At 34.6% G+C, this 26,819-nt stretch overlaps 1 protein-coding gene across 1 annotated transcript; it reads right to left on the reverse strand.

Annotated features, from left to right (window-relative positions):
• Positions 1 to 700: 700 nt before the first annotated feature.
• On the reverse strand, positions 701 to 21,690 carry LOC124089808 (C-type lectin domain family 4 member A-like). Its single transcript, XM_046440020.2, has 6 exons — positions 21,253 to 21,690; positions 18,524 to 18,640; positions 15,106 to 15,216; positions 11,986 to 12,137; positions 2,656 to 2,771; positions 701 to 1,461 (listed from the first exon to the last, which is right to left on the reverse strand). The coding sequence occupies exons 1-6, from the start codon at positions 21,332 to 21,334 to the stop codon at positions 1,323 to 1,325; spliced, it is 717 nt and encodes a 238-aa protein (XP_046295976.1). The 5' UTR covers positions 21,335 to 21,690; the 3' UTR covers positions 701 to 1,322.
• Between the last annotated feature and the right edge of the window lie 5,129 nt (positions 21,691 to 26,819).

Raw genomic sequence — 26,819 nt, forward strand, 5'->3', positions numbered from 1 at the left:
GAGGGGAAGAGAGGGGGCAGGGGGTTAGCAATGATGGTGGAATGTGATGGACATCATTATCCAAAGTACATGTATGAAGATATGAATTGGTGTGAACATACTTTATATCCAAACAAAGATATGAAAAATTGAGCTCTATATGTGTAAAAAGAATTGTAATGTATTCCACTGTCATATATTTAAAAATAAAATCAATTAAATATTTTTTTAAAAGAACTGGAAAAGAACAGACTAAATTCAAAAGTAGCAGGAGGAATAAAATAAATATAGAGTACAATACATAAAAGCCTAGAAAAACAATTAAACAGATAAACAAAAATGACTTGGTTTTCTTACAGAATTTTTAAAACATTGATAAGCCTTCAACAAATCTATAAAAGAAAAAAGAGAAAGGACTCAATTAAAATTGTAAACGAAATTATAAATTTGCAATTTGCAACAACATGGATGAATCTGGAGGGCATTAATCTAAGTGAAAATATCAGGCAAAGAATGGTAAATACTGTACGAACCCACTTCTGTATACAATCTAAAAAAGTGAGCATCAAGAAAAGGAGAGCAGAACGGCAGTTGATAGGGGTTGAAAAGTGCAGGGAAAGGGAATAAGTTGGCCAAAGGGTATAAAATTTCAGTTAAAATATAAATAAGTTCTGGACACCATGGTGACTACAGTTAACAATATTACATTTCATAGCTGAAATTTGCTTTTTTATAATTTTTATTGGTGTATTATAAGCATACATAATAGTGGAATTCATTGTGATATGTTCATAAATGCACATAGCATAAATTTGTCTCCTTCAGAAAGATCTTAAGTATTCTTACTAAACACAAAAAAATGTAAACTATGTTAAGTAATGGAAGGTTAGATAACTAGATTATAATAATCATTTCACAGTATATATGAATATCAAATCATTACTTTGTAACCTAAATATATAAAATTTGTATTTCCAAATTACGCATCAATAAAGCCAAGAGGGGAGAAGGGAAAACAGATAAGTGGACAAACCACATCATATAATTTATGTCCATAAATATACCCTTAGCATTCAGACAGAGATTAAGGAACAGGCTCAAGTGTATTCTATGTATGCACAAAATAGGTCTCCAGTGTACTCTTTGTCATATAGAAAATGTCATTTTATGAATAAGCAAATGAATGAATAAACAAATAAATATGTAAACAGTTTTCTCAAAAAGTAAAATAACAACATACTTAAAAGTCTATGGAATTTCTTTCACATAAAGAGGAACTTAATAGTTATCTCTAGAACAATGGACATGAATCCAATAACATGTCCATGAAAAAGGTGTTTGATTCATAAGTAGATCTTCATCATTTCACAAATTGAGCTTTGAACATGAGCACAAAAAATATCATTCCAGCCCCATTGTTTACGATAATTTAACACAACACAACGCTCTTGGACTCTGTTGGGCTCACCTAGATGCCAGAACCTGAAACAGAGAAAAAGCATGAGGTGATTCTTCCAGCACTGCTTTTAAAGGGGTTAGAGACAGTTATGGGGCCATAGGCTGGGGTGGAACTTTGTGGAAGTCAGGGTCAAATATGCCCAGACCAACACTTCCCCACTTCTCATGCAGTTTTTCCTCCATCAAAACCTTTAATATTTCCCTTGAAAACTGTGCCCACATCACTTAACATTTTCTCATATCTTATTGCAGCAAACATTTTACCTAAAGACATCCCAGAGGTTGTTTTCTATTTGTGCATCCATAGTCCTATGCCAGGGACTGTCAATCACGTGGCTTTGTTATATAATGAAGAGATATCAATCTGGTCTCATTATCAATATAGTTCTTTTTCCCCCTTTTTACAGGAATGATTTTGGAGTCAAAAGGCAAGCAAAATCTCTAGAGAGCCTACTTATTCTTGTTTTTTTGGACAAATAATTTCATTTCTTTGATTCTCAGTTTGCCCATCTAAAAATTGAACCGGAGTAACAGCACTATATATTTCACAAAGAAGATATGAGGATCAGAGGTAGAAGTATACTAAAATATTTTTAAAGATAATATAAATGTGGGTCTGGGATGTGGCTCAGTGGTAGAGTGTTCACCTCACACGTGCAGGTGAGTTTGATCCTCAGCATCACATAAAAATAAATAAAGAAAATAAAGAAATTGTATCCAACTATAACTAAAAAAATAAATATTTATAAAAAAGATAATATAAATGTTGGATATTGTAATGGTATCAGAAGTTAGGATTTCTGCTTTATGAGAAATATTAAATCATAATTTTAAAATAATCTGTAATGATCTTAATAAGCATGTACTTATATTAAGGAGATATAAATAGGTTAAAAGCAAAGTACAATATACGTGAATTTTTATTAAGGAGATATAAATAGGTTAAAAGCAAAGTACAATATACGTGAATTTGGAAACCATTATTGGATTACCTTAGCTAAATTATCTGTACTCTCCACACTCCACTTTCTCATTTTTATAAAAATGATGTGTATTATATAAGATATTCTTGATGATTAAATGAGATAATAAAATAATTTAACCAAGTGCCCAAGAGAACAAAAATGAGATATTTGAATTTCATATCTTAGAGCTGGGCACCCTAGATTTTAGACATGATATATGACCCAGGATTCCTTTATCTAATTCTGTACTCACGTGGTATTTTCGTTGTATGGTGTCTGACCAATCCATTGCCAATGTCTCTGACCCTCTGGATCTGACAACCCCACAAAATAAGCATGCGATTTATTCAAATTCCAGGTGATAAAATCCTTAAAGAAAAGAAAAAAAGAAATCATATCTGTAGAATACTCAACCGCAACTGGGGTGTTTTGGGGGGTTTGTTGTTGTTTATTTCATTTATTGTTAAATTAAGCTATATACACTATAAATATATCACAAGTAACTTTATGAACAAATATATTCACAAATAAATTATTTTTAGATTGGTAAATTTTAACTATTCTTTTAATTGTATAAATTTATGGGGTAGAGTGTCATAATTTGATTCATACATACTGTGTGTAATAATCAAATCTGGGTAGTTAATATTTCCATCTTCTTTACATTTTTTAAAAGTTCTTATAAAAAATAAATAGATTTCCTATACAGAAAAATGAATTTTCTGAAAAAGAAATGAAGAAAATTATTCCAATCACAAAAGCCTCAAAAAAAAAATACCAAGGAATAAATCTAACCAAGGAGGTAAAAGACATCTATAATGAAAACTACAGAACATTGCAGAAATTGAAGAAGAACTCAGAAGACGAAAATAGATAAGATGTTTCTGGACAAGCTGAACAAATATTGTCAAAATGGCTATGCTACCAATAGCAAAATACAAATTCAATGCAATCCTCATCAAAATACTAGTGACATATTTCGCAGAACTAGAAAAAAGAAAAAAACAGTCCTAGAATTCATTCAGATAAATGAAAGACCCAGAGAAGCTAAAACAATTCTAAGCCAAAAAAAGCAATGCTGAAGGAATCACTCACTATACCTGACTTCATGTACTTTATGTAGTACTTCAGTACTTTATGTAGTACTGACATAAAACATAGATCAATGGTAAAGAATAGAAGACAAAGAGACAAAACCACACATGTACAGTCATCTGATCCTTGACAAAGTGCCAAAAACATACATTGAAAAAACAACAGCCTTTGTAACAAATGGTGCTGGGACAACCGGTTATCCATATGTAGAAAAATAAAATTAGACCCTTATCTCTTACCCTGAACAAAAATCAACTCAAAATATATCAAAAACCTAGAAAGTAGAACAAAACCTTGCAACTCCTTAAAGAAAGCATAGGCTCAATACTACACCATATAGGCACAGGCAGCAAGTTTCACAATAGGATGGTATCAAATTAAAAAGCTTCTGCATAGCAAAGAAAACAATTAGGAATGCGAAGAAAGAGCCTAAACAATGGAAGAAAATCTTTGCTGGTTTCTCTTCTGACATAGGATTAATATCTAGAATATACAAAAAGCTTGAAAAACTTTACCAAAAAAATCAAATAATTAATAGATGGGCAAATGAATTAAACAGACTCTTCTCAAAAGAAGAAATACAAGTGGCCAACAAATATATGGGGAAAAAAGTTCCACATCATTATCAGTTAGGGAACTACAAATCAAAACTACACTGATATTTTCATCTCACACCAGTCAGAATGGCAGTTACCAGGAATACAAATAATAAATACTGAAGAGGATGTGGAGAAAAAAGAATGGTGTTACAGTGTTGGTGGGATTGTAAATTCATATAACCATTATGGAAATCATTTTGAAGGCTCCTAAAAAGATTAGGCTTTAAACCACCATATGAACCAGTTATAGCCCTTCTGCATATTTATCCTAAAGAATTAAATTCATCATACTACAGGGAAACATGCATACTCATGTTTATAGCAGCACAATTCACAATAGTCAAACTCTGAATCCAATGTCAGTGTCCATCAATAGATGAAAGGATAAAGAAAAGTGTGGTATATATAAACAATGGAGTTCAGCCATAAATAGAAGTGAAATTATGTCATTTTCAGGCAAATGGATTAAACTAAGACCATTATGTTAAGCAAAATAAGTCAAACCCAGAAGGTCAGGGCCCACATGTTTTCTTTCTTATGTACAAGCTAGAGAGAACAAAGAAAAAAAAAAACCGTGGGGGTGGATCTCATAAAAATCAAAGGGAGATCAGTAGAGGAAAGATAGAAGGGATGGGAAGTGGGGAAGGAGAGAAGTGCTAGGGAAAGATATTGACCAAATTATATTGTTACATTGTGTGTATATACAAATATGTAACAACAAATCCCATCATTTCTCCAAAGAACATTTTTGGTACTTTTGTCTAATATAAACTAACTGTAGTTATGTGGGTTAGACTCTGTGTCCTCTATTATGTACCATTTTTCTATTGGTCTATTTTGGTACCAATACCATGCTGTTTTTGCTACTATTGTTCTGCAGTAGTTTTAGGTCTGGTATAGTAATGCCACCAGTTTCACTCTTCTTGCTAAGGACTGCTTTGGCTATTCTGGGTCTCTTATTTTTCCATATGAATTTCATGATTGCTTTTTCTATTTCTATAAGGAATGTCATTGGGATTTGTATTGGGATTGCATTGAGTCTATATAGTACTTTTGGTAGTATGGTCATTTTGACAATATTAATTCTGCCTATCCAAGAGCAAGGTGGAGCTTTCCATCTTCTAAGGTCTTCTTTAATTTCCTTCTTTAGCATGATGTAGATTTTATTGTAGAGGTCTTTCAACACTTCCTTTAAGTTTATTCTCAAGTTTTCTTTTTGAGGCTATTGTAAATGGAGTGGTTTTCCTAGTTTCTCATTCTGAGGATTTCTCACTGATATACAGAAATACCTTTGATTTATGGGTGTTGCTTTTATACCCAGCTACTTTTCTGAATTCATTTATTAGTTCTAGAAGATTTCTGGTGGAATGTTTTGGGTCTTCTAGGTATAGAATCATATTGTCTGCAAATAGTGATAATCTGAGTTCTTTTTCTATCTGTATCCCTTTAGTTTCTTTCATCTATCTGACTGCTCTGGCAAGAGTTTCAAGAACTATGTTAAATAGAAGTGGTGAAAAAGGTCATCCCTCTTCAACACACCTCTCTCGCCACTGGACAGATCTTCCAAACAAAAGTTGAATAAGGAAACTATAGAACTCAATAACACAATTAATAACCTAGACTTAATTGACATATATAGAATATACCACCCAACATCAAGCAGTTACACTTTTTTCTCAGCAGCACATGGATCCTTCTCAAAAATAGATCATATATTATGTCACAGGGCAACTCTTAGACAATATAAAGGAGTAGAGATAATACCATGCATCTTATCTGATCATAATGGAATGAAACTGAAAATCAACGATAAAAGAAGGAAGGAAAAATCATGCATCACTTGGAGAATGAACAATAGGTTACTGAATGATCAATGTGTTATAGAAGACATCAAGGAGGAAATTAAAAAATTCTTAGAGATAAATGAAAACACAGACACAACATATCGGAATCTATGGGACACATTGAAAGCAGTTCTACGAGGAAAATTCATTGCTTGGAGTTCATTCCTTAAAAAAAGAAAAAACCAACAAATAAATGATCTCATACTTCATCTCAAAATCCTAGAAAAAGAAGAGCAAAACATCAGCAAAAGAAGTAGAAGGCAAGAAATAATTAAAATCAGAGCTGAAATTAATGAAATTGAAACAAAAGAAACAATTGAAAAAATTGACAAAACTAAAAGTTGGTTCTTTGAAAAAATAAACAAAATCGACAGACCCTTAGCCATGTTAGCGAAGAGAAGAAGAGAGAGAACTCAAATTACTAGCTTACGGGATGAAAAAGGCAATATCACAACAGACAATTCAGAAATACAGAAGATAATCAGAAATTATTTTGAATCCTTATACTTCAATAAAATAGAAGATAGTGAAGGCATCGATAAATTTCTTAAGTCATATGAACTGCTCATATTAAGTCAGGAGCATATAGACAACCTAAACAGACCAATATCAATTGTGGAAATAGAAGAAACCATCAAAAGACTACCAACAAAGAAAAGCCCAGGACCGGATGGGTATATAGCAGAGTTTTACAAAACCTTTAAAGAGGAACTAATACCAATACTTTTCAAGCTACTTCAGGAAATAGAAAAAGAGGGAGAACTTCCAAATTCATTCTACGAGGCCATCATCACCCTGATACCTAAACCAGACAAAGACACTTCAAAGAAAGAAAACTACAGACCAATATCTCTAATGAACCTAGATGCAAAAATCCTCAATAAAATTCTGGCGAATCGGATACAAAAACATATCAAAAAAATTGTGCACGATGACCAAGTAGGATTCATCCCTGGGATGCAAGGCTGGTTCAATATACGGAAATCAATAAATGTTATTCACCACATCAATAGACTTAAATATAAGAACCATATGATCATCTCGATAGATGCGGAAAAAGCATTTGACAAAGTACAGTATCCCTTTATGTTCAAAACTCTAGAAAAACTAGGGATAACAGGAACTTACCTCAATATTGTAAAAGCTATCTATGCTAAGCCTCAGGCTAGCATCATTCTGAATGGAGAAAAATTGAAGGAAATCCCTCTAAAATCTGGAACAAGACAGGGATGCCCTCTCTCTCCACTTCTGTTCAACATAGTTCTCGAAACACTATCCAGAGCAATTAGACAGAAGAAAGAAATTAAAGGCATCAAAATAGGAAAAGAAGAACTTAAATTATCACTATTTGCAGGTGACATGATTCTATACCTAGCAGACCCAAAAGGGTCTACAAAGAAACTATTAGAGCTAATAAATGAATTCATCAAAGTGGCAGGATATAAAATCAACATGCATAAATCAAAGGCATTCCTGTATATCAGCAACAAATCCTCTGAAATGGAAATGAGGACAACCACTCCATTCACAATATCCTCAAAAAAAATAAAATACTTGGGAATCAACCTAACAAAAGAGGTGAAAGACTTATAGAATGAAAACTACAGATACAGAACCCTAAAGAGAGACATAGAAGAAGATCTTAGAAGATGGAAAAATATACCCTGTTTATGGATAGGCAGAACTAACATCATCAAAATGGCGATATTACCAAAAGTTCTCTATAGGTTTAATGCAATCCCAATCAAAATCCCAATGGCATTTCTTGTAGAAATAGAGAAAGCAATCATGAAATTCATATGGAAAAATAAGAGACCCAGAATAGCAAAAACAATGCTAAGCAGGAAGTGTGAATCAGGTGGTATAGCGATACCAGACTTCAAACTATACTACAGAGCAATAGTAACAAAAACAGCATGGTACTGGTACCAAAACAGGCGGGTGGACCAATGGTACAGAATAGAGGACACAGAAACCAATCCACAAAACTACAACTATCTTATATTTGATAAAGGGGCTCAAAGTATGCAATGGAGGAAGGATAGCATCTTCAACAAATGGTGCTGGGAAAACTGGAAATCCATATGCAACAACATGAAACTGAATCCCTTTCTCTCGCCATGCACAAAAGTTAATTCAAAATGGATCGAGGAGCTTGATATCAAATCAGAGACACGCCGTCTGATAGAAGAAAAAGTTGGCTACGATCTACATACTGTGGGGTCGGGCTCCAAATTCCTTAATAGGACACCCATAGCACAAATGTTAATAACTAGAATCAACAAATGGGACTACTCAAACTAAAAAGTTTTTTCTTAGCAAAAGAAACAATAAGAGAGGGAAATAGGGAGCCTACATCCTGGGAACAAATCTTTACTCCTCACACTTCAGATAGAGCCCTAATATCCAGAGTATACAAAGAACTCAAAAAATTAGACAATAAGATAACAAATAACCCAATCAACAAATGGGCCAAGGACCTGAACAGACACTTCTCAGAGGAGGACATACAATCAATCAACAAGTACATGAAACAATGCTCACCATCTCTAGCAGTCAGAGAAATGCAAATCAAAACCACCCTAAGATACCATCTCACTCCAGTAAGATTGGCAGCCATTAGGAAGTCAAACAACAACAAGTGCTGGCGAGGATGTGGGGAAAAGGGTACACTTGTACATTGCTGGTGGGACTGCAAATTGGTGCAGCCAATTTGGAAAGCAGTATGGAGATTTCTTGGAAAGCTGGGAATGGAGCCACCATTTGACCCAGCTATTCCCCTTCTCGGTCTATTCCCTAAAGACCGAAAAAGAGCATGCTACAGGGACACTGCTACATCGATGTTCATAGCAGCACAATTCACAATAGTAAGACTGTGGAACCAACCTAGATGCCCTTCAATAGACGAATGGATTAAAAAAATGTGGCATTTATACACAATAGAGTATTACTCTGCATTAAAAAATGACAAAATCATAGAATTTGCAGGGAAATGGATGGCATTAGAGCAGATTATGCTAAGTGAAGCTAGCCAATCCCTAAAAAACAAATGCCAAATGTCTTCTTTGATATAAGGAGAGTAACTAAGAACAGAGTAGGGACGAAGAGCAGGAGAAGAAGATTAACATTAAACAGGGATGAGAGGTGGGAGGGAAAGGGAGAGAGAAGGGAAATTGCATGGAAATGGAAGGAGACCCTCAGGGTTATACAAAATTACATACAAGAGGAAGTGGGGGGAAAGAGAAAAATAATACATGGGGATAAATGAATGACAGTAGAGTGGGTAGAGAGAGAAGAGGGGAGGGGAGGGGAGGGGAGGGGGGATAGTAGACGATAGGAAAGGCAGCAGAATACAACAGACACTAGTATGGCAATATGTAAATCAATGGGTGTGTAAGTGATGTGATTCTGCAATCTGTACACAGGGTAAAAATGGGAGTTCATAACCCACTTGAATCAAAGTATGAAATATGATATATCAAGAACTATGTAATGTTTTGAACAACCAACAATAAAAAATTAAAATAAATAAAAATAAAAAAATAAATAAAATTAAAAAAAAGAAAAAGGTCATCCCTGCCTTGTTCCAGATTTTAGAGGGAATGCTTTCAATTTTTTTTCTTAATTTAGAATGATGTTGTCCTGTGGCTTAACATAAATAGCCTTTGCAATGTTGAGGAATGGTCCTCTTAGCCCTAGTTTTTCTAGGGTTTTGAACATGAAACGATGCTCTATTTTATCAAATTCTTTCTCTGCATATATTGAGAAGATCATATGATTTTTAACTTTGAATCTATTGATGTAATGAATTACATTTATTGATTTCCGAATGTTGAACCAACCTTACATCCCTGGGATGACCCCTACTAGATCATGGTGCACTAATTTTTTGATATGTTTTGTATCTGATTTTTCAGAATTTTATTGAGGATTTTTACATATATACTCATTAGAGATATTGGTCTGAAGTATTCTTTCTTTGATGTGTCTTTGTCTGCTTTTGGAATCAGGGTGATATTGGCCTCATATGATGTGTTTGGAAGTGTTCTTTCTTTTTCTATTTCATAAAATAGTTTGAGAAGTATTGGTGTTAGTTCTCCTTTCTCTCACAACACACAAACCTCAACTCAAAATAGATCAAGGACCTAGGAATTAAACCAGAGACCTTGTGCATGGAAGAAAAGTAGGCCCAAACCTCCATAACGGCAGATTAGGCCCCAACTTCCTTAATAAGACTTCTATAGCCCAAGAATTAAATCCAAGAATCAATAAATAGGATGGATTCAAACTAGAAAGCTTCTTCTTAGCAAAAGAAACATTCAGTGAGGTGAATAGAGAGAAAACAGAATGGGAGCAAATTTTTACCATAAGCACTTCAGGTAGAGCACAAATATCTAGGGTACATAAAGAACTCAAAAAGCTGAATACCAAAAAAAAAAAACAAACAACAAATAACCCAATCAGTAAAGGGACCAAGGAAATGAACAGTCACTTCTCAAAAGAGGATACATAATCAATCAACAAACATATGAAAAAAAATGCTCAACATCTCTAGCAATTAGAGAAAGGCAAATCAAAACTAAGATTTTATCTCACTCCAGTCAGAATGGCAGCTATCAAGAATACAAACAACAACATTGTTGGCGAGGATGTGGGGGAAAAAGGCAGACTTATACATTGCTGGTGGGACTGCAAATTGGTGCAGTCAATCTGTAAAGCAGTATGGAGATTCCTTGAGAAATTGAGAATGGAACTACCATTTAACCCAGCTATCCCACTCCTCGGTTTATACCCAAAGGACTTAAAAACACTATACTACAGGGACACAGCCATATCAATGTTTATAGCAGCACAATTCACAATAGCTGAATTGTGAAACCAACCCAGATGCCCTTCAGTAGATAATGTATATGCATACACAATGGAACATTATTCAGCATTAAAAGAAAATAAAATCATGGCATTTGCAGGTAAATGGATGGAGTTGGCGAATATCATGCTCAGTGAAGTAAACCAATCCCTAAAAACCAAAGGCCAAGTGTTTTCTTTAATATGAGAATGCTGACTTATAATGGCAATGGTGGGGGGGTGGAGTAACTTTAGAGAGGGAAAAGGGGAAGGAGGAAAAGGGACCATGAAAGGGGGTAGAAATGACGGTGTAATGAGTTAGACATTATTACCCTAAGTACATGTATGAAGACACGAATGGTGTAGAAATACTTTGTGTACAACCAGTGGCTTGAAAATTTGTGTTCTATATGTGTAATATAAAATGAATTGCATTCTGCCATCATGTAGAACTAATTAGAATAAATAAATAATTTAGTAAAGAAAAAATCCCATCAATGTGTAGAAATGTAATGGACCAATTTTTTAAAAATGTAGCAAAAATCTTTTGATTAACACATAACTATTATACATATTAAAGGTTATAGTGTGATGTTTCCACAGAGATCTTTATATAGAAATGAGGGGGGAAAGAAGGAATAGCCAGATGGGGTTCTCAGAAATACAGGTTTTCTCAGCTAAGCAGAGAAGTATCATATTTTCATTAACTATGGAAGCAATTCCTATCCATAATCTTAATGAATTCCTATCTCAGACTCATTTCCCCACTTTTGTTACTAAAGGAGCATTCTTCAAATATGTGCAAAATTAAATTCTTACAAATTTAATTATTTTTCACTGATTCTTAAATTTCATTCCTGATTGCTGTGACTCTTGATTTCACTTTATTTCCCTATTCAACTTAATACCCCTCTCTGTTAAACAGTTAATAATTTATAAAACATATACATATTGAAAGAACAAGCTGCTATTTTCATCCTTTCACTAAAGCCCCAGGTATTATTTTTAATTCTACAATTTCTTTCAAGTTAGGTTAGTTACATTGAAGAAGGTACAAGGTGTGGAATGTGAAGGCTGAGGAAGCCTCTCCTATCTGTCTTATGGAAAGTCATCTGTCACAGCACCAATATTCCTTCTTAGCAAGGATATGTACAAAAATCAGACAGGCTCATGACTCCATTGTCTCTTAGAAAGTACCTGCTCTTCCTTGCTGTTGATCACCACCAGATGAGCCTCCATTCTAGAGCAGTTCTCCTGACTCTCCTTCCAAGATCTTTGTTTAGAAGAAATAAAGTAGCAACTGGAACTAAATGACTTCCAATTCTTTGGGCAACAGCTCCAGACTTTTCCTTTATCGGGAAGAAGGAAATATAAGTGCAACATACAAAAATCTATTTTTAAAGTGCATTTATTATTAAAATTAAGGACCAAAGGAGACCACATGAGCACCGTTATCCTATCTTCATCCAGATGTAACAAAGAGCCAAGTCTGCCTTCATCAGGTATTCATGTGTCAGGGAACATTTCTCCTGCTGAAGTGGTATCAGGAAAAGCCAGCAAAAACATAATAATATTTTAAATACGACCCCACCTCTGAAAACTCAATACAAAAATGTCGAAGGTTCAGCAAAAGATAGCTCTTTACACCAAAAACCAGGAAGTTCTCAAATGTAATAAAAACTGATAATCGACTGATGTAAAAAATCATGAAAACAAAAATGTTAGAATTATGTAACAAAGATTTTTAAAGCAGCCATAATAAAGATGCTCTAATAAGAAGGAGCAAACATTCTTCAAGCAAAGTTTTAAAACAGCAGACTCAACAAAGAAACAGAGATATAAAAAAACTACAGAAATTTTATCATTGAAAAATATAATCACATTTTAAGATGTCAGTATAGGACTTAACATCAGAATGGAGGGAACAGAGAAATAAGTGAATTGGGAGGGACAAACAACCAGAATTTTCCAACCAAACACCAGAAACATAATAAAAACAATAAACAGAACTTCATTTATCATGATTTCAAATGTGAATATACCAAGCAACAGGTTTGCAAAATATATGAACTAAGAATTCACACAAGTGGAAAGAAAAGTTGAAAATAGATTAATAAAATTAAAGAAATCCAGGCAAAAAATTAGAAAACCGTTGAAGAACAAAAACTTTATCAACCTACAGAATCCAATCAACATTCTTAGAAGAGTCTACTCACCAACAGACTACCCATTCTTTACAAGTGCCTATGGAGCCTATGACAAGATAGACCACATACTGAGATACAGAACATACTTCAAGAAATTTAAAATCATTAAAATCATATAGTGTCATTCAACAACAATGAGAGCAAACTAGAAATCAATGAAAGAAAGAAAACAGAAAATCTCCAAACACTTGAAACTAAATAATACATATAAATAACCCATGAGTTAAAGATGTGTCAAAGATAACTTTAAAAAATACATTGAATGAATGAAAATAAAAATACAACATATCAAAATTTCTAGGATATTATTCTTCAATAAAAGGAATCAGGGCTCTTCATAGAAATGGTTAATTCTAGATAGGGACAGAAAACAGACAACATGAGTCTAGAGCATTTTGTAGTTACAGAAAGTAAAATACAAAAACAAACAAAAAACATATTGATGGCAAATGACAAAGGCCACAAGAGCCAACAGAAAGACCACCCAGTAGTCAAAGTTAGAATAACAAGATAAATGAAGTGGCAATGGATTACAATCTGAAATATAAAGTAAATAGACATGAGTGCATGCAGATGTAAATGATAGAGTAAATTAATAAATGGAATAGAAAAGACAAACCTCAAATGCCTAAGAATTCCAAATAAATTATATAGATACTTCTTGATGGCTAATTTTATATACTAGTTTTATCAAGCATTCTGGGTATTGCTTCAAGGATATTTTTGAATGAGAATCACATTTTAATTTGTGAAATTTTAGTAAAGAAGTTTGCCTTCCAAATGTGAGTAGATCTCATCCCATCAGTTGAAGATCTTAATGGAACAAAAGAATGCCCCCCCACAGGCAAGAGAGAATTTTCCAGCAAACTTGCCTTTAGACTTCATCTGCAACATTTGCTCTTCCTGGTCCTGCAGCAGATTGTCATTGTTCTCAAACTGCTACTTTTCCTGAGTCTCCACCCTGCTGTTTACCCAGATCAAATTTTAGACTTTTCAAGCCTCCATAATTGCAAAAGCCAAATCCTTAAACTAAATTGTCATATACATATTGCATCTGTTCCTCCAGACAACCCTAAGTACTCCATCTTAATGGACAAGAATAACTCCTCAATCTTAAAGTGTGAGCTATGCATAGTAACTTCTTTACAAACAGTACAGTGTGGAAATGGAAGACGGAAAAGTAGCTTTAAGTTCAGCATCAATTATTAAAAATTGTTTTGATAATATATACTCTTGAAATAATGTGATGAAAATAGCATTTAACATCTATGACCTTCCTCCCAAAAAACAAATAATCCCAATCTAACCGTTAGAAAACTTCAACTTTTAATAGAGAGACAGCCTACAATATATAGAACAGTATTCCCCAAAATTGTCAGTGTCATCATAAACATGGAAGGTCTGAAAAACTATCATAGCAAATAAGAGACATGACAATTAAATGTAATTTCACAGGCTGCATGGGACTTTAGTACAGAAAAAAGAACAATAGTTGAAAACTTACGAAAAAAATCAAGAACTGTGGGATATGAAGGTGGCTCAGTGATAGACTTGTCTAGCATGTGTGAAACCCTGTGTTTAATTCCCAGTACCAAAAATATTGTAAATTTAATTAGTGATAATATGTTAATATTGATTCATTATTTGTAGCAAATACTCTTAATTACACAGTGGTCACTGTGTGCAGGATGGAATTAAAACTGGATCTTTCAATATCATATGCTTATGTTTTTGTAAATGGAAATAAGTTCTTTAAATAACATATATTAATATAAATAATTCAATCTCACAATAATATAGCCATTATCATTATTGTCATCAATTTTTTTAACTGACATGTGAGAAAAGGAGCTGCACTGCACAGAAACTTCAGAAAAAAACAGGCTGAATAAATGCAACACCAGTATATCATGTTTCACAATTAAGCTTCACATGAACAACTTTGAATTCACAAACAAGAATTTTAGACCCTATGAATTATATAATACATTTGTAGCTTAGAACAATCATGAGATTCCACTTCTTATTGTGATCTCCCTGGTAATCATAAATTCTGATTTGGGATCATTACCTACTACAGTAATTGAATTCTATGCACATTAAGTTTTACCTTTCATGGTTGAATTGATTTTTACACACTCCAAATTTGTATGAATCATTTCTTTTGTAGAACTTTCATAGTTTTTTTCTTTGAGCAGCTGAGAATTTTTTAGAAAGAAAGCTGTAAAATAGAATATAAATCAATCATTTTGCCAGTAGCATTAGGTTACTGCTCCATACATTACTTTCTTGCATTCTAAACAGAAACAAAATCCACAAATGTCTGATTACCTGATAGGACAGAGCATGACAGGAAAAGTTTCCCCTTGACCCCACAGTCAATGGAATAATGATCCTACTACTTTTAAATGATTAGGTATCTCTCAGGAAGAGCTAAAAGATGAAGAGTTGAAAGAGGACATGGCAGTTCCATCATAATGGGACCTAAAGGATCTTGTCCACAGTGTTCTTCAATACTTAACCTAAGATGCCAACAAAGGCTAAATATTGTAGGAAGGAAGTGGAAGTTATTTAAGGAAGTACACCACCTGGGACTTTGGGGGAAGGAAGAATTTGCTAATTTTAAGCAACTCTGGTTTATCTTAAAGAACAGAAAAAAAATGTTTTTCAAAAACCCCAAGACTGATCAAGAGAAAATTGTGCTTCATCTCTTTTGTCTTTTAACTCTCTTCATCACAATTGATTCTAACTCCTCAGTGCACCAGGTCTCTTCCATTTGAGAACTAATTCACACCTCCCCCTAGAAATTGAATTTTCTGAGTTACAGTGGTATCTCAGTATTACAGCACTTGCCTAGCATATGCAAGACCCTGGGAGAAATTACTGCAAGAAATTAAATTTCCTCTTTCCTTCTAACCTCCTATTTGTTCCTTGACCCACTATATTCTGGCTTTGGCTTTCATCAATTTATTAAAACAATCCTTGAAATGGATCATCAGTAATTTTCTAGGAGCACTTATTAGTCATCTTCTAATGACCTTCTTGCTATCATTCACCCTGGGTTTTCCTCTGTAGCTCTTGGTGCAGTGCTCTACCTGTTCCCACCTCCGCTTTCTTGCTGCCGCTTCTTATCCTCTTCCATCAGCTCTCTTCCTCCATTCAACTTTTTAAAAAATGTAGCATTTCCAAGAGTTCTATCCTAATCCCTACTTCTTGCTTAATGTGCTCTTCTGGAGTGATAGCATATATTCCCATGCTGGGACTTGCTGTCATTATGTGAAGGACTTCCAAAACGCCAGACCTCTTTTCTAAAATCCAAGCAAATATGCCTGCCACTGGACATGTACATTTGTGGTTTGACACATTTTCCCCAAAATGTAAATAATCATCTTTCTAAAAAAACCTGCTATGCATCCTATATTGCCTACCTCTTTGAATAATTCTTCACTGCTGAGTTTACAAGATCAAAATATATATTCACCCTTAACTTCTCTGGGTCCTTTAATCCCCAGTATCATCAAGCTTTGGCCTCCTTCATTATATCTTCTTTACCATTCAAAGCTACCTTTCTTCTATTTCTTCAATAGCACCACCCTCCTTAAATGATGCTCTCAATGTTTCAAATGGGATTATGAATTAGCATCTGTTTGGTGCATTATAATTATACATAATAATAGGATGCACTGTTACATAATCACATGTGCTTATAATATTATTTGGTCAATTTCATTCCTAGTACTTCCAATTTCTCTCCTCTCTTCCCTCACCCTGTCCCCTTCCTCTACTACTATTTCTTCAATTTTCATGAGTGCTCACCCCTTTTTCTCTTTTTGCTCCCAAATTATCATATATGAGAAAAGACATACAACCAGTGATTTTCTGACTCTGGTTTATCTCACTTAACGCAATGCTGTCTACATCAATCCATTTTCCAGGAAATAACACCTCTCCTTACCTTCACTCTTGTCCTCATAAATCCATTTTCACACCTCAGTAAAAGCATATCCCCAAAGTTAAATTTGACTATGTCAATTCCTTCCCCAGAATTCCACAATGGCTGGCCAGGACTGACTCACTGCAAGATGGGCATCAATATTCCATCCGCCCTATACTCACACCCCTTCCCAATGTGACTTTTCATGTTCTACAATCAACAAGTGGGGTCTGTTTCTTCACCACTAGAATATAAGCTGACTTTAAGATTCCATTTGGCCAAAAGAACATGCAAAAGTAACCATGCTAAATCGAAACTGAAACTTCATTGTGCTTGGTTTTCTTTTTCCCTCTTTCTTGGAAATCTGCCAGTGGCCATGTGAACAAACCCAGGCTATCCTGATGAGTAATGAGAGAAATGTGGTTATTGCCCCTTTCATTCCAGCTGACATGCTCTTCCTCAAAAGCCACGTTGCCTGTGATTGGTTCCTAACAGCATATGCATGACTGAGTTCAGTCAGGACCAATGGAAACTCCCAATAAGACCAGTCTAAATTGCCAAGCCACAGATGCATGAGCTAAATAAATAGCTGTTTCAAGCCACTGTTTTAGACTTCTTTATTAAGGAGCAAAGGATATTTTATAAAATATCAAATTTTTTTTATAATGGTACATGACATTCTTCATTATCTGAGTTCTGTTTATGACTGCCACAACCAGCTTCATTTCATAGTTTTTCACATAGTACTATATGCCATGTTTATATTTCCCCCAAATCTTTGATACTATAATATGTCTATGTTATTTTTGATACACACAGTCATAGATGTCTCCTCCTTCAGCAAACCTATCTCAGCCTCTTGTGCTTATTTCTTACCTGAACAACACTTCCCATCTACTGTTGTAATCACTGGTTATTTTGACTATTCTATTAATGTCTTGACACCAGTGGCTGTGGCTATTTCTGGATTCTCTAACAAGGCGCCTAGCAAACAATATGTATGGCCATTGTTACTTATCAAATTACCAAATTAATGAATAAAACATGTATCTTAATATATGCTGACATTTATGACTTTTGAAAACTTGATAAACTCTGAAATACAAGATATGCATAAATCTACTTATTTGTTAAATTAGTTATCACAGTATTGACCAAGACAGAAATTATTAGAAGGAAATTCACTGGAGAACTCTTCCTGGAACATTTCTTGACATCTTCTGCATGTTCACCTGCTCATCCCAAAATATAAATGTCTGTGAAGTCAAATAAGGCTAGCCTTATAAATACAATTAAGGAATTATAGATGTGTCCATACAAAGAATCTAATATAGAACTGATGAGTCATAGATTTCATTCTGTAAACCAACACATACACATATATCTACTTTTCAAATTCTCTCAATGAAGATGAATCCCATTGTTTTTCCAAAAGCAAAATTCCCAGTGAATTCTCAGGAACTATATCCACCCACTCAAGCCCCCAAAAATTTATTTTTCAAAGGTCTGGATCATTGTGAAATGTCAATTTCTAATGAATACCTTCTATTCATGAAAAGCAGGCATTGCTGACTGACTTAGTTGGCATACTTACTGATAAAAGACACAGACAATAAGATTTCCTTCAGCAGGAAAAGTATCAACAACAAGGCAAGAAGAAGCTTGGAAAAACCAAAATTACTCTGGAGAGGAATGGTGTTTTCCCTGGGATCTGAAGAATAAATCAAATTAATTCATCAGTAATAAATTCTATCCTCATCAGTAATAAGTTCTATCCTTATTTCCAGTTCCTCCTCTATGTGAGTTGGTTTTTGTCACTGTGATCAAAATATCTTACCAGAACAACTTATAGTAGAAAAATTTTATTTTGGGTTTGTGGTTTCAGAGGTGTCAGTCCATGGTCCATCTTCTCCATTACTCTGGGCCTGAAGTGAGGCAGAACATCATGGAAGAAGAGTGTAGTGGAGGAATGCTGTTCAGCTCAAGATAGCCAGGAAGCAGAAAGAACAACCAAGGAGCCAGGGAAAAAATATAATCCCTTGAGGAATTATGTTGATCAAATTATATTGTTATATCATGTACATGTATGAATATGTAACAGTGAATCCCACTGTTGTGTAGAATTATAATTAATCCATAAAAATATTGAAATAAAAAGTATATAATCAAAAGGCATGCCCCTGTGACCGAATTTCTTCAGCCACACCCCACCTAATTACCAACCAGCAATCCATTCTAATTATTAATCCATCAAATACATTAATCCACCAGCTAGGTTATGGGTCTCATAACTGTTTTATCTCTTTAACATTTATGAATTGCCACATAAACTTTTTGGAGCACATCTCATAATCAAGCCATAACATTTTACTCCTGGCCCTCAAAACATCACATCCATCTCACAAAAAAAAATGAAAAATACATTTAGTCCATCTCCAAGAGTCCCCATAATTTTCAAAGTTCCAGTACACATCCAAAGTCTCCTCTGTGACTCAAGACAAACACTGTGTTTTGAGCCTCTGTAAAAATCAAAAGTTATATACTTCCAATATACAATGACATAAAGTAAATGTTCCCATTCCAAAAAGGAGGAATAATGATATAGAGGAAGGGATGGAACCAAAACAAGTGAAACTCAGTCATGCAGATATTAGTTTCTGTAACTCCATGTCCAGAATCTGGGGAATATTGTGGTGAGATGTAATCTTCAAAGGGCTTCTGCAGCACCACCTAAATTTCCTTGCTGGTTGTAATTCACATGGTCGCTTTCTTAGGCTGACTCCCTCTACAGCCAACAGCTTTCCTCAGCAGACATTCCACATTACTGACATATCTTAATCCCTGAGATCTCCATTCCAGCTTCAGCTTCCCCTTCACAGCTTCATGTGTCCCCTCTCAAGGGAATCCTGAAGGGATTCCAACACAGCTTCACTTTGTCTGAACACTCAAGTCTTCCTTTGAAATCTCAGTGGAAACCTCCATGATCCTCTGGCTGCCATCAGCTGAACAACTCTACTCTGCCATGCCCTTCCACCATGATGTACTGCCTCACTTTAGAGCCAGAGTGATGGAGCTGACTCACCAAAGACTGACCTCTGAAATGTTGATCCCAAATAAAGCTTTCTTCTGTAAGTTGTTCTTATCAGGTATTTTGGTCACAGTGAAAAAAAAAAAGGAAACTTTCTCCTCTTATTACTTTAAATTTTCTTCTATAAACCACAATCACTAATACTGTGAATATTTGAAATAACATGAAAATGGAAATTTAAAAAATAAATGTTTATTACAAAAACATTATAAAATACCCAAAAACAAAAATTTCTATCATTGAAAATAACTATTGTTAATTTTTTGGCACATGTCTCTTCAGCAATTTTTGAAGTGTTTACAGCATATATGTGCATTTTTCCATTTCATTGACACATATTTACTGATTTCTGATTCATTATTTTCTTTTATACTGTATCATGAACATTTTTTCACCATAATTTCTTTATTAATATTTTAATTATGGTTGCTTATTATTTATTACATATTTAAATAATATTTCAGATTGCATCCATTTATAAGTAAACTATAAAAGATAAATCTTTCTAACCAAGTTTCATATTTTTAGAATAAAGTCAACCTCTTTAGCCACTATTTCATGGTTAAAAACCATTTTCTGGACACGGGGCATACCTTCAAGCTTTTGCTTAGGATACATAAAACCTAAAATTGGTCACCACCAAAGATGAGGGGGTCAGTGGGGACACATTCCATTCAGATAAAAGCACTAAATAGGAGAAACACTTTCCTTAAAATTATGTATGTTGTCTTAATTTATTCATTTATTTATTTTTATTTATGTATGACAACAGAATGCATTACAATTCTTATTACATGGCCTCTGGAACAGGAATCCCCTGTGTTTCTCCTTTGCTAGCAAAGTAATAAGCTTTTTTTTCTTTTTCTCAAAAAAAAAATTATGTATATTGTCAATGATGAGGAGGAAAAATTCAGTATTATATTCTTTCAGTTCTGGAAATATAGGTACACACATTTCTACATATTCATATCTTAAAGGATATACAATAGAATTCAATGTCTGTTAATAGTAAATGATAATAGTAAAGAAAATATTATGGATGTTTTCTTTCCCATTTGCAACTTTACAACACCTTAATTCCTATCTACAGGCAGCACAATCCTAGAGATTCCTGGGTGTCCCAGACATGATCACTCAGATATAACAGCAACTAACATTACCTCTGGCCTGCTTATTAACTGTCTCTTCATCTTTCACCTCATAATTAACTTTGACCACTGGAAAATGATTTTTACCTGCAGGAGAATTTGAGTTGGTGCCTGAGGACTTCAATTCATTTTTGAAATTCACTTCAGCATAATATGTTCCCAAAGCCATCTTGAGAAGAAACCTTCTGCTTTTTTTTTTCAGAAATCCTATGCAATATTTTTCTTAAAACATATTACAAATGAGAATCCAGCCTGAGAGTAAATTGTTCTACCACTTAACTAGATGAAAGCAGAAGTAATAAATATACACATACCCCTAAGATTGAAAACATGTGAAACCACTGGGCCACAGAGGTCCAATCTTCCTGACAACCAGATGAGAATTTCAGCTGTCATAGTAAATATAGCTAAAAAATATAACAAAAGTGGTTACTCAAAAGAAATAGGAAGGAAAGGAAAAGAGGAATCAAGCAATTAAAGAAATCTTTTCTGAGAACTTCATTCTATAAATTCAACAGCAAAACTGAAATTTGTGAGCTTCTACATACAAGTGTAACCTCTTATTAGCCAACCACCTGAGCAACACTTGTTCACATTGTGTTCATATCATCATGTTTGACTGATAAGGCAGCTTTTTGTACCACATTCTAAGGTTATAATTGGCACAAATCTCCTGAATACAGCCTGCCCATGTTTAGAGCCACCTTCCTTTAGCATGGTGGGGAAGCAAAAGTTTAAAATTTATTTTCAGATAGTGTTCCTCTGTGATCTCTGTATTCCCCTGCTGTTCATAATCAGTTCCATCATGAATCTCTATTCATTTTGCTACTGGTTACCTTGAGAACTCCTGAAAGCCATAATAAAAGAGGAGGGCATCTTTCATTTCATACTTATCTCTACCTTTACTCCCCACATCACATTAACAACCAGCTCTGGAAGTTCATATGATTATACTTAACAGTTAGGAAAATTGAATGGAATCACATATAGAAGAGAAAGAACTTGAGTGCAAAATCTGAATTTTTTTGTCCAAAGGATAAGATGTAAGCAGTCCAAAAACTAAATCTTTCATGGAGGACCAGTCCAGAGGGTTACTTTGAATTCATGCCCAGGTTCTTTACCCTCTGATCTCCCAAAATGATTCCCCTTCTTGTAATCACCCCTAACTCTTTTTTTTCTATTATATCTGTCTCCCTCCCTCCACATCTCTCCTTCTTTCTCATCTCTATATTTGTTTCCATTGCATTTCTACATTTGTGTGTGTCTGTGTGTCTGTGTGTGTGTGTGTGTGTGTGTGTGTGGTGCTGGCGATTGAACCCAGGGCCTTGTACATGCAAAGTAAGCACTCTACCAATTGAGCTATGCCCCCTACCCTTACATTTATTTTTGTATCAACATATACTGAAAACCCTAAATTCACAGTAATACTTCTAATTCAATGGCTCAGATTTCATTTTCATTTTCTCAATTTTCACATTTCTTTCTGTCACACTTCTATCACATCAGTGACAGAAAGAAATTTGTGTTCATTATCTTTACACTTATTCACTTATTTTTAACTTATTTGATTTTACTCTGGATGTTACCAATCTCTCATCTTTTGTACCATCTTTCCCTAGACATTCTTTTCTCCATGATATATCCTTTACTCCCTAGGCCAACCACTGTCTCCTGCACAATAGCCCTCCTCACTCTAATTGAGTGTTCCCACAATGGCCAGCCAACCACACCTCATCTAATAGACATTCTCCTCACTTTGCTGAGGTTCTGACACCTCGTGCTAAGCCACCCTCAAATTTACAGCATACATGAAAAAAAGTCAGTGTCCTACAAGATAGTATTTACCTGAATATTTCAGTCGAGGAACATTCATACTGTTCCCTTAATTTGAGTGGTTTCTTGGAAACAGAAAGGGGTGTTTCAGGGTCATGCTATATTACTGTTCTACTTTTCTTTAAGGGTGACACAGATCAGATTCTTAAAGCATATCTCTCACCACCACATGGTCTCCCTGAGCTCTAACAGACCACACAAGGCTACTCCCACTGATAAAAGTTCTTACCATATAAGGACCAGACTCCCCTTTGGGCCTATGCCATCATGTGGAGAGCTTCCTTATCCAGCTCAGTCTCTGAAACCCACACCATGACTATCTTCTGCACAGACATTTCCTTCATCCTGCTTGGGCTTTGACATCCCATGCCAGGTCCTCCACTGCCAGCAAGAATTTCTTCTGTCCCTTGCTTACGTGGTGAATTTCAACAATGGACTCTACACAGAGATACCCCCTTTACCCTGACTGGTCTCTGAAACCCACACAGGTTTCCCTCTCCAAGGATGCCCTCCTCACCACACTTAGGCACTGAATCCCAAACAACATTGGAAATAACACTGTTGAGGGGTGTCTACTCACCGCTCCCAGATGCTGAGATTCCATGCCAGGCAGCCCCTCTCTAAGGATTCATTCCTCACCCAAAAGGGAGCTCTGACTTCTCACAAAAACTGACTTCATGCATGGATGACTTCCCAATCCTGCTTAAGTTACATTCCGCATATCTCACCACACCACCACATAGATGGCCTCTTCTCACAGACTGACATCTCACACCAGCCTTCCCCTATGGGGACACCTCCTCAATTCTCCTGTCCTCTGCTACTCTGCTCTGGGCCACTGCCACTTGTGGACAGCCTCCTCACCATGCTCAGGGTCTAAGTATACACACCAGAAGACACTCCACCACCATGATGAGGTTTTATTCACTTTTCATGGGCTCCAATACCACTGTCACACCAAACCCCTTCATTGTCACCTTTCCTTGCTTGAGCCTAAGGCCCAGTGCTACATTTATCCCACCTGCTCACCCCATCCTACAGCAAACACCTATTTTGCCCTGTCCCATATAGTGCTTAATTTAGGACCAAATAATTAGTAGGGAAATGTACAAAGTGCTACAATGTACAAAGGCGTTTTATGTTCTCTGCAATTAATTTTGGAACTTAACAAAATACAAGCATTTAGATAGTTGTGCATACACACACCCTCCTTCTAGTAATAATAACTGATTCTAAGAAGCTTTCTCATTCAAGTTCCTTAAACATAATAGGTTTCTAGGTTTCTAAAGTTAGTCTCTCTTCCTAGAATAACTCACATTGCAAATAGACTACATTGTGTCCAAAACAACCCCAAAGCTTTGTAACATTTATTTCCCACACACAGAACATGTGGACTTAAAGATCTACTTAAAGTTGACTATAACTTGACTTGGATCCTTTCTGAATGTTTTCTCATTCTGGAACCCAGGTGGGAGGCATGGTGAGGAAGATGTTCACACATACAGTGTCCCTCAGCACAGTACCAGGGTATAAGAGGATGGAGAAGGTATCCACAATCATTGAGTGGCTCCTTGTAAGCTGAACTGTGCAGCAGAATCCTCAATTCGGGTCAAGTGCATGTTATATTCACTCTGATCTGTTGACCAATGGATGTTACCTAGATAAACATGTGAATAGGCAAAACAAGACACTCCACCCATAGGAAGACATGTCAATAGCATCAAAGCTTAATCCTTTCTCAGAGAATGATATAAACACTTGGGAATGGTGATGGAATCTACACCCAAACCCTTTAAATTATAGAGTCAATGGATCTCTTAGACAGTGATCTTCAAAATGGAGCACCTTGGTTGATTAAAAAAAAAAAAAAAAGTAGAAACACTAGAGCATATAGACAAAATACTGAAACTTCTATTTATATTTCCTTATGATTTTGTGAAAAATAAACTTTAATAATATTTTATGGATTTAGTATTGGATGCTTGTCATATAAGTTACATGATCTATCATGAAAGCATGGAAGCTCATAAGAAATTGATGGTGTACCTTATTTGTTATTTGCTACATGTTGCCTCATGACCTTTTTGCAAATAACAGTGTGCTATATAGATTTTGCTCCTTTTTGAGTACTGTGAATAGTTTCCCAATGGTATGTTAATTAGCACATATTTAGTTAAGCACACAAGCAATGTACACACAACTCATGCTCTCTGAGCAAAGAAAATGTTCTAAAAATAAATGAGAAGGCAACTACATTATAAAAGAAACAAATACTATGCAGGGACAAATCAGAAAACTGATAACAGGAAGAAATGTTATTGCCACATTGTGATTTTTCTCTTGCCAAAAAAGAAGTAAGAATATGGTTTATCTACCTGCTTTTTTTGAAAGGCTAAAAATGAAGGGTTTTATTTAAGTACTGTCTCAAAGCTACTGCATAGCATAGGAAACAATCAACAGAATAAAGATACAACCTACAGAATTGGAGGAAATATTTTCCAATTATTTCTTTAAAAAGAAATTACTATCAGAATATATAAGGAATTAAAAAACACAACAAAAATACAAATTATCTAATATAAAAATGAGCAATCTGAATACATATTTCTTAAAAGAAGAAGTATAAATTATCCCATACATATAAGAAAAAAAATTCAATGTCATTAACCATCAGCAAAATGCAAATTAAAACCACAATGAAAAATCACCTCACCCTAGTCAAAATGTTTATTATTAATAAAGCAAAAAATAAAAAAAAATCACAGTGAGGATATGTAGAAATTATATACTGGTGGGAATGTAAATTAGTACATCCATTATGGAAAAAGTATAAAATGTCCTCAAAAAACTAAAAATAAATTCATAAATATGATCCAACTATCCCACTTCTAGGTATATGTTTTAAAATGTGCAATTGTCATACCAAAGAAATAAACTTCACTCTTACGTGCACTACTCACAATAGTCAGAATACAAAATCAGATAAGGTGTCCATCAACAGATAAATGGATAAAGAAATTTTAGCATATATACATAATTGAATATTATTCACTAATGAAAAATGAGATTTTGTCACATTGTAGCAATGTGAATGAAACTGAAAAACATTAAGTGAAATAAGTCAGGTACAGAAAGACAAATACTGCATATTCTCCATACATAGCTAAAAATTGATTTTATAGAAGTAAATAATATAGTAGTTACAAAAGTCTAGGAAGGAGGTTCTGAAAGCAGACAGTTTATGGGTACAGAGGACCTATAGTACAGTGGGATCACTACAGTTAACAATAATGAACTGAGTATTTTCAAATAGATGGTAGAGAGTATTTTGAATATTTCCAACACAAAATGATGTTTGAGATGATGCATATGCTAATTATTCCAGTGTGATCTTTGCACACAATATACATGTATTGAAGTATCTCACTTTGCCCCATAAAAATCTGTTGATATTAAATAAAAAACAAATATTTAGCTCAGCATGGTGGCACATACCTGGTATCCCAGCTACTCAGGAGGATGAGTCAGAAAGATCACAAGTTCAATGCCAATATGAAAAAAATTAGTAACATACTGTCTCAAAAAAATAAAAAGTTCTGAATAAGTCACTCATATATAGAGAACTTGCCTAAAAATGTGCAAGGCCCTGGGTTCCATCCTTCCTACCAAAATAACATTTTTAAATCAGCAAGTAGAACTTTATGAGATCCCTATTGTACAGAACAGCTATAATGAGCATATTGAGAATAATTGAGGTAATTCGAATATAATATAATGTACAATATTAGAAAATCACTTGTTAAGTTTTCAAAGAGTGTTAA

The sequence above is a fragment of the Marmota monax genome, unplaced genomic scaffold (genome assembly GCF_021218885.2).
Source record: "Marmota monax isolate L192 unplaced genomic scaffold, Marmota_monax_Labrador192_F-V1.1 WCK01_AAM20220418_F8-fsc00449, whole genome shotgun sequence".
NCBI classification, from domain to species: Eukaryota; Metazoa; Chordata; class Mammalia; order Rodentia; family Sciuridae; genus Marmota; species Marmota monax.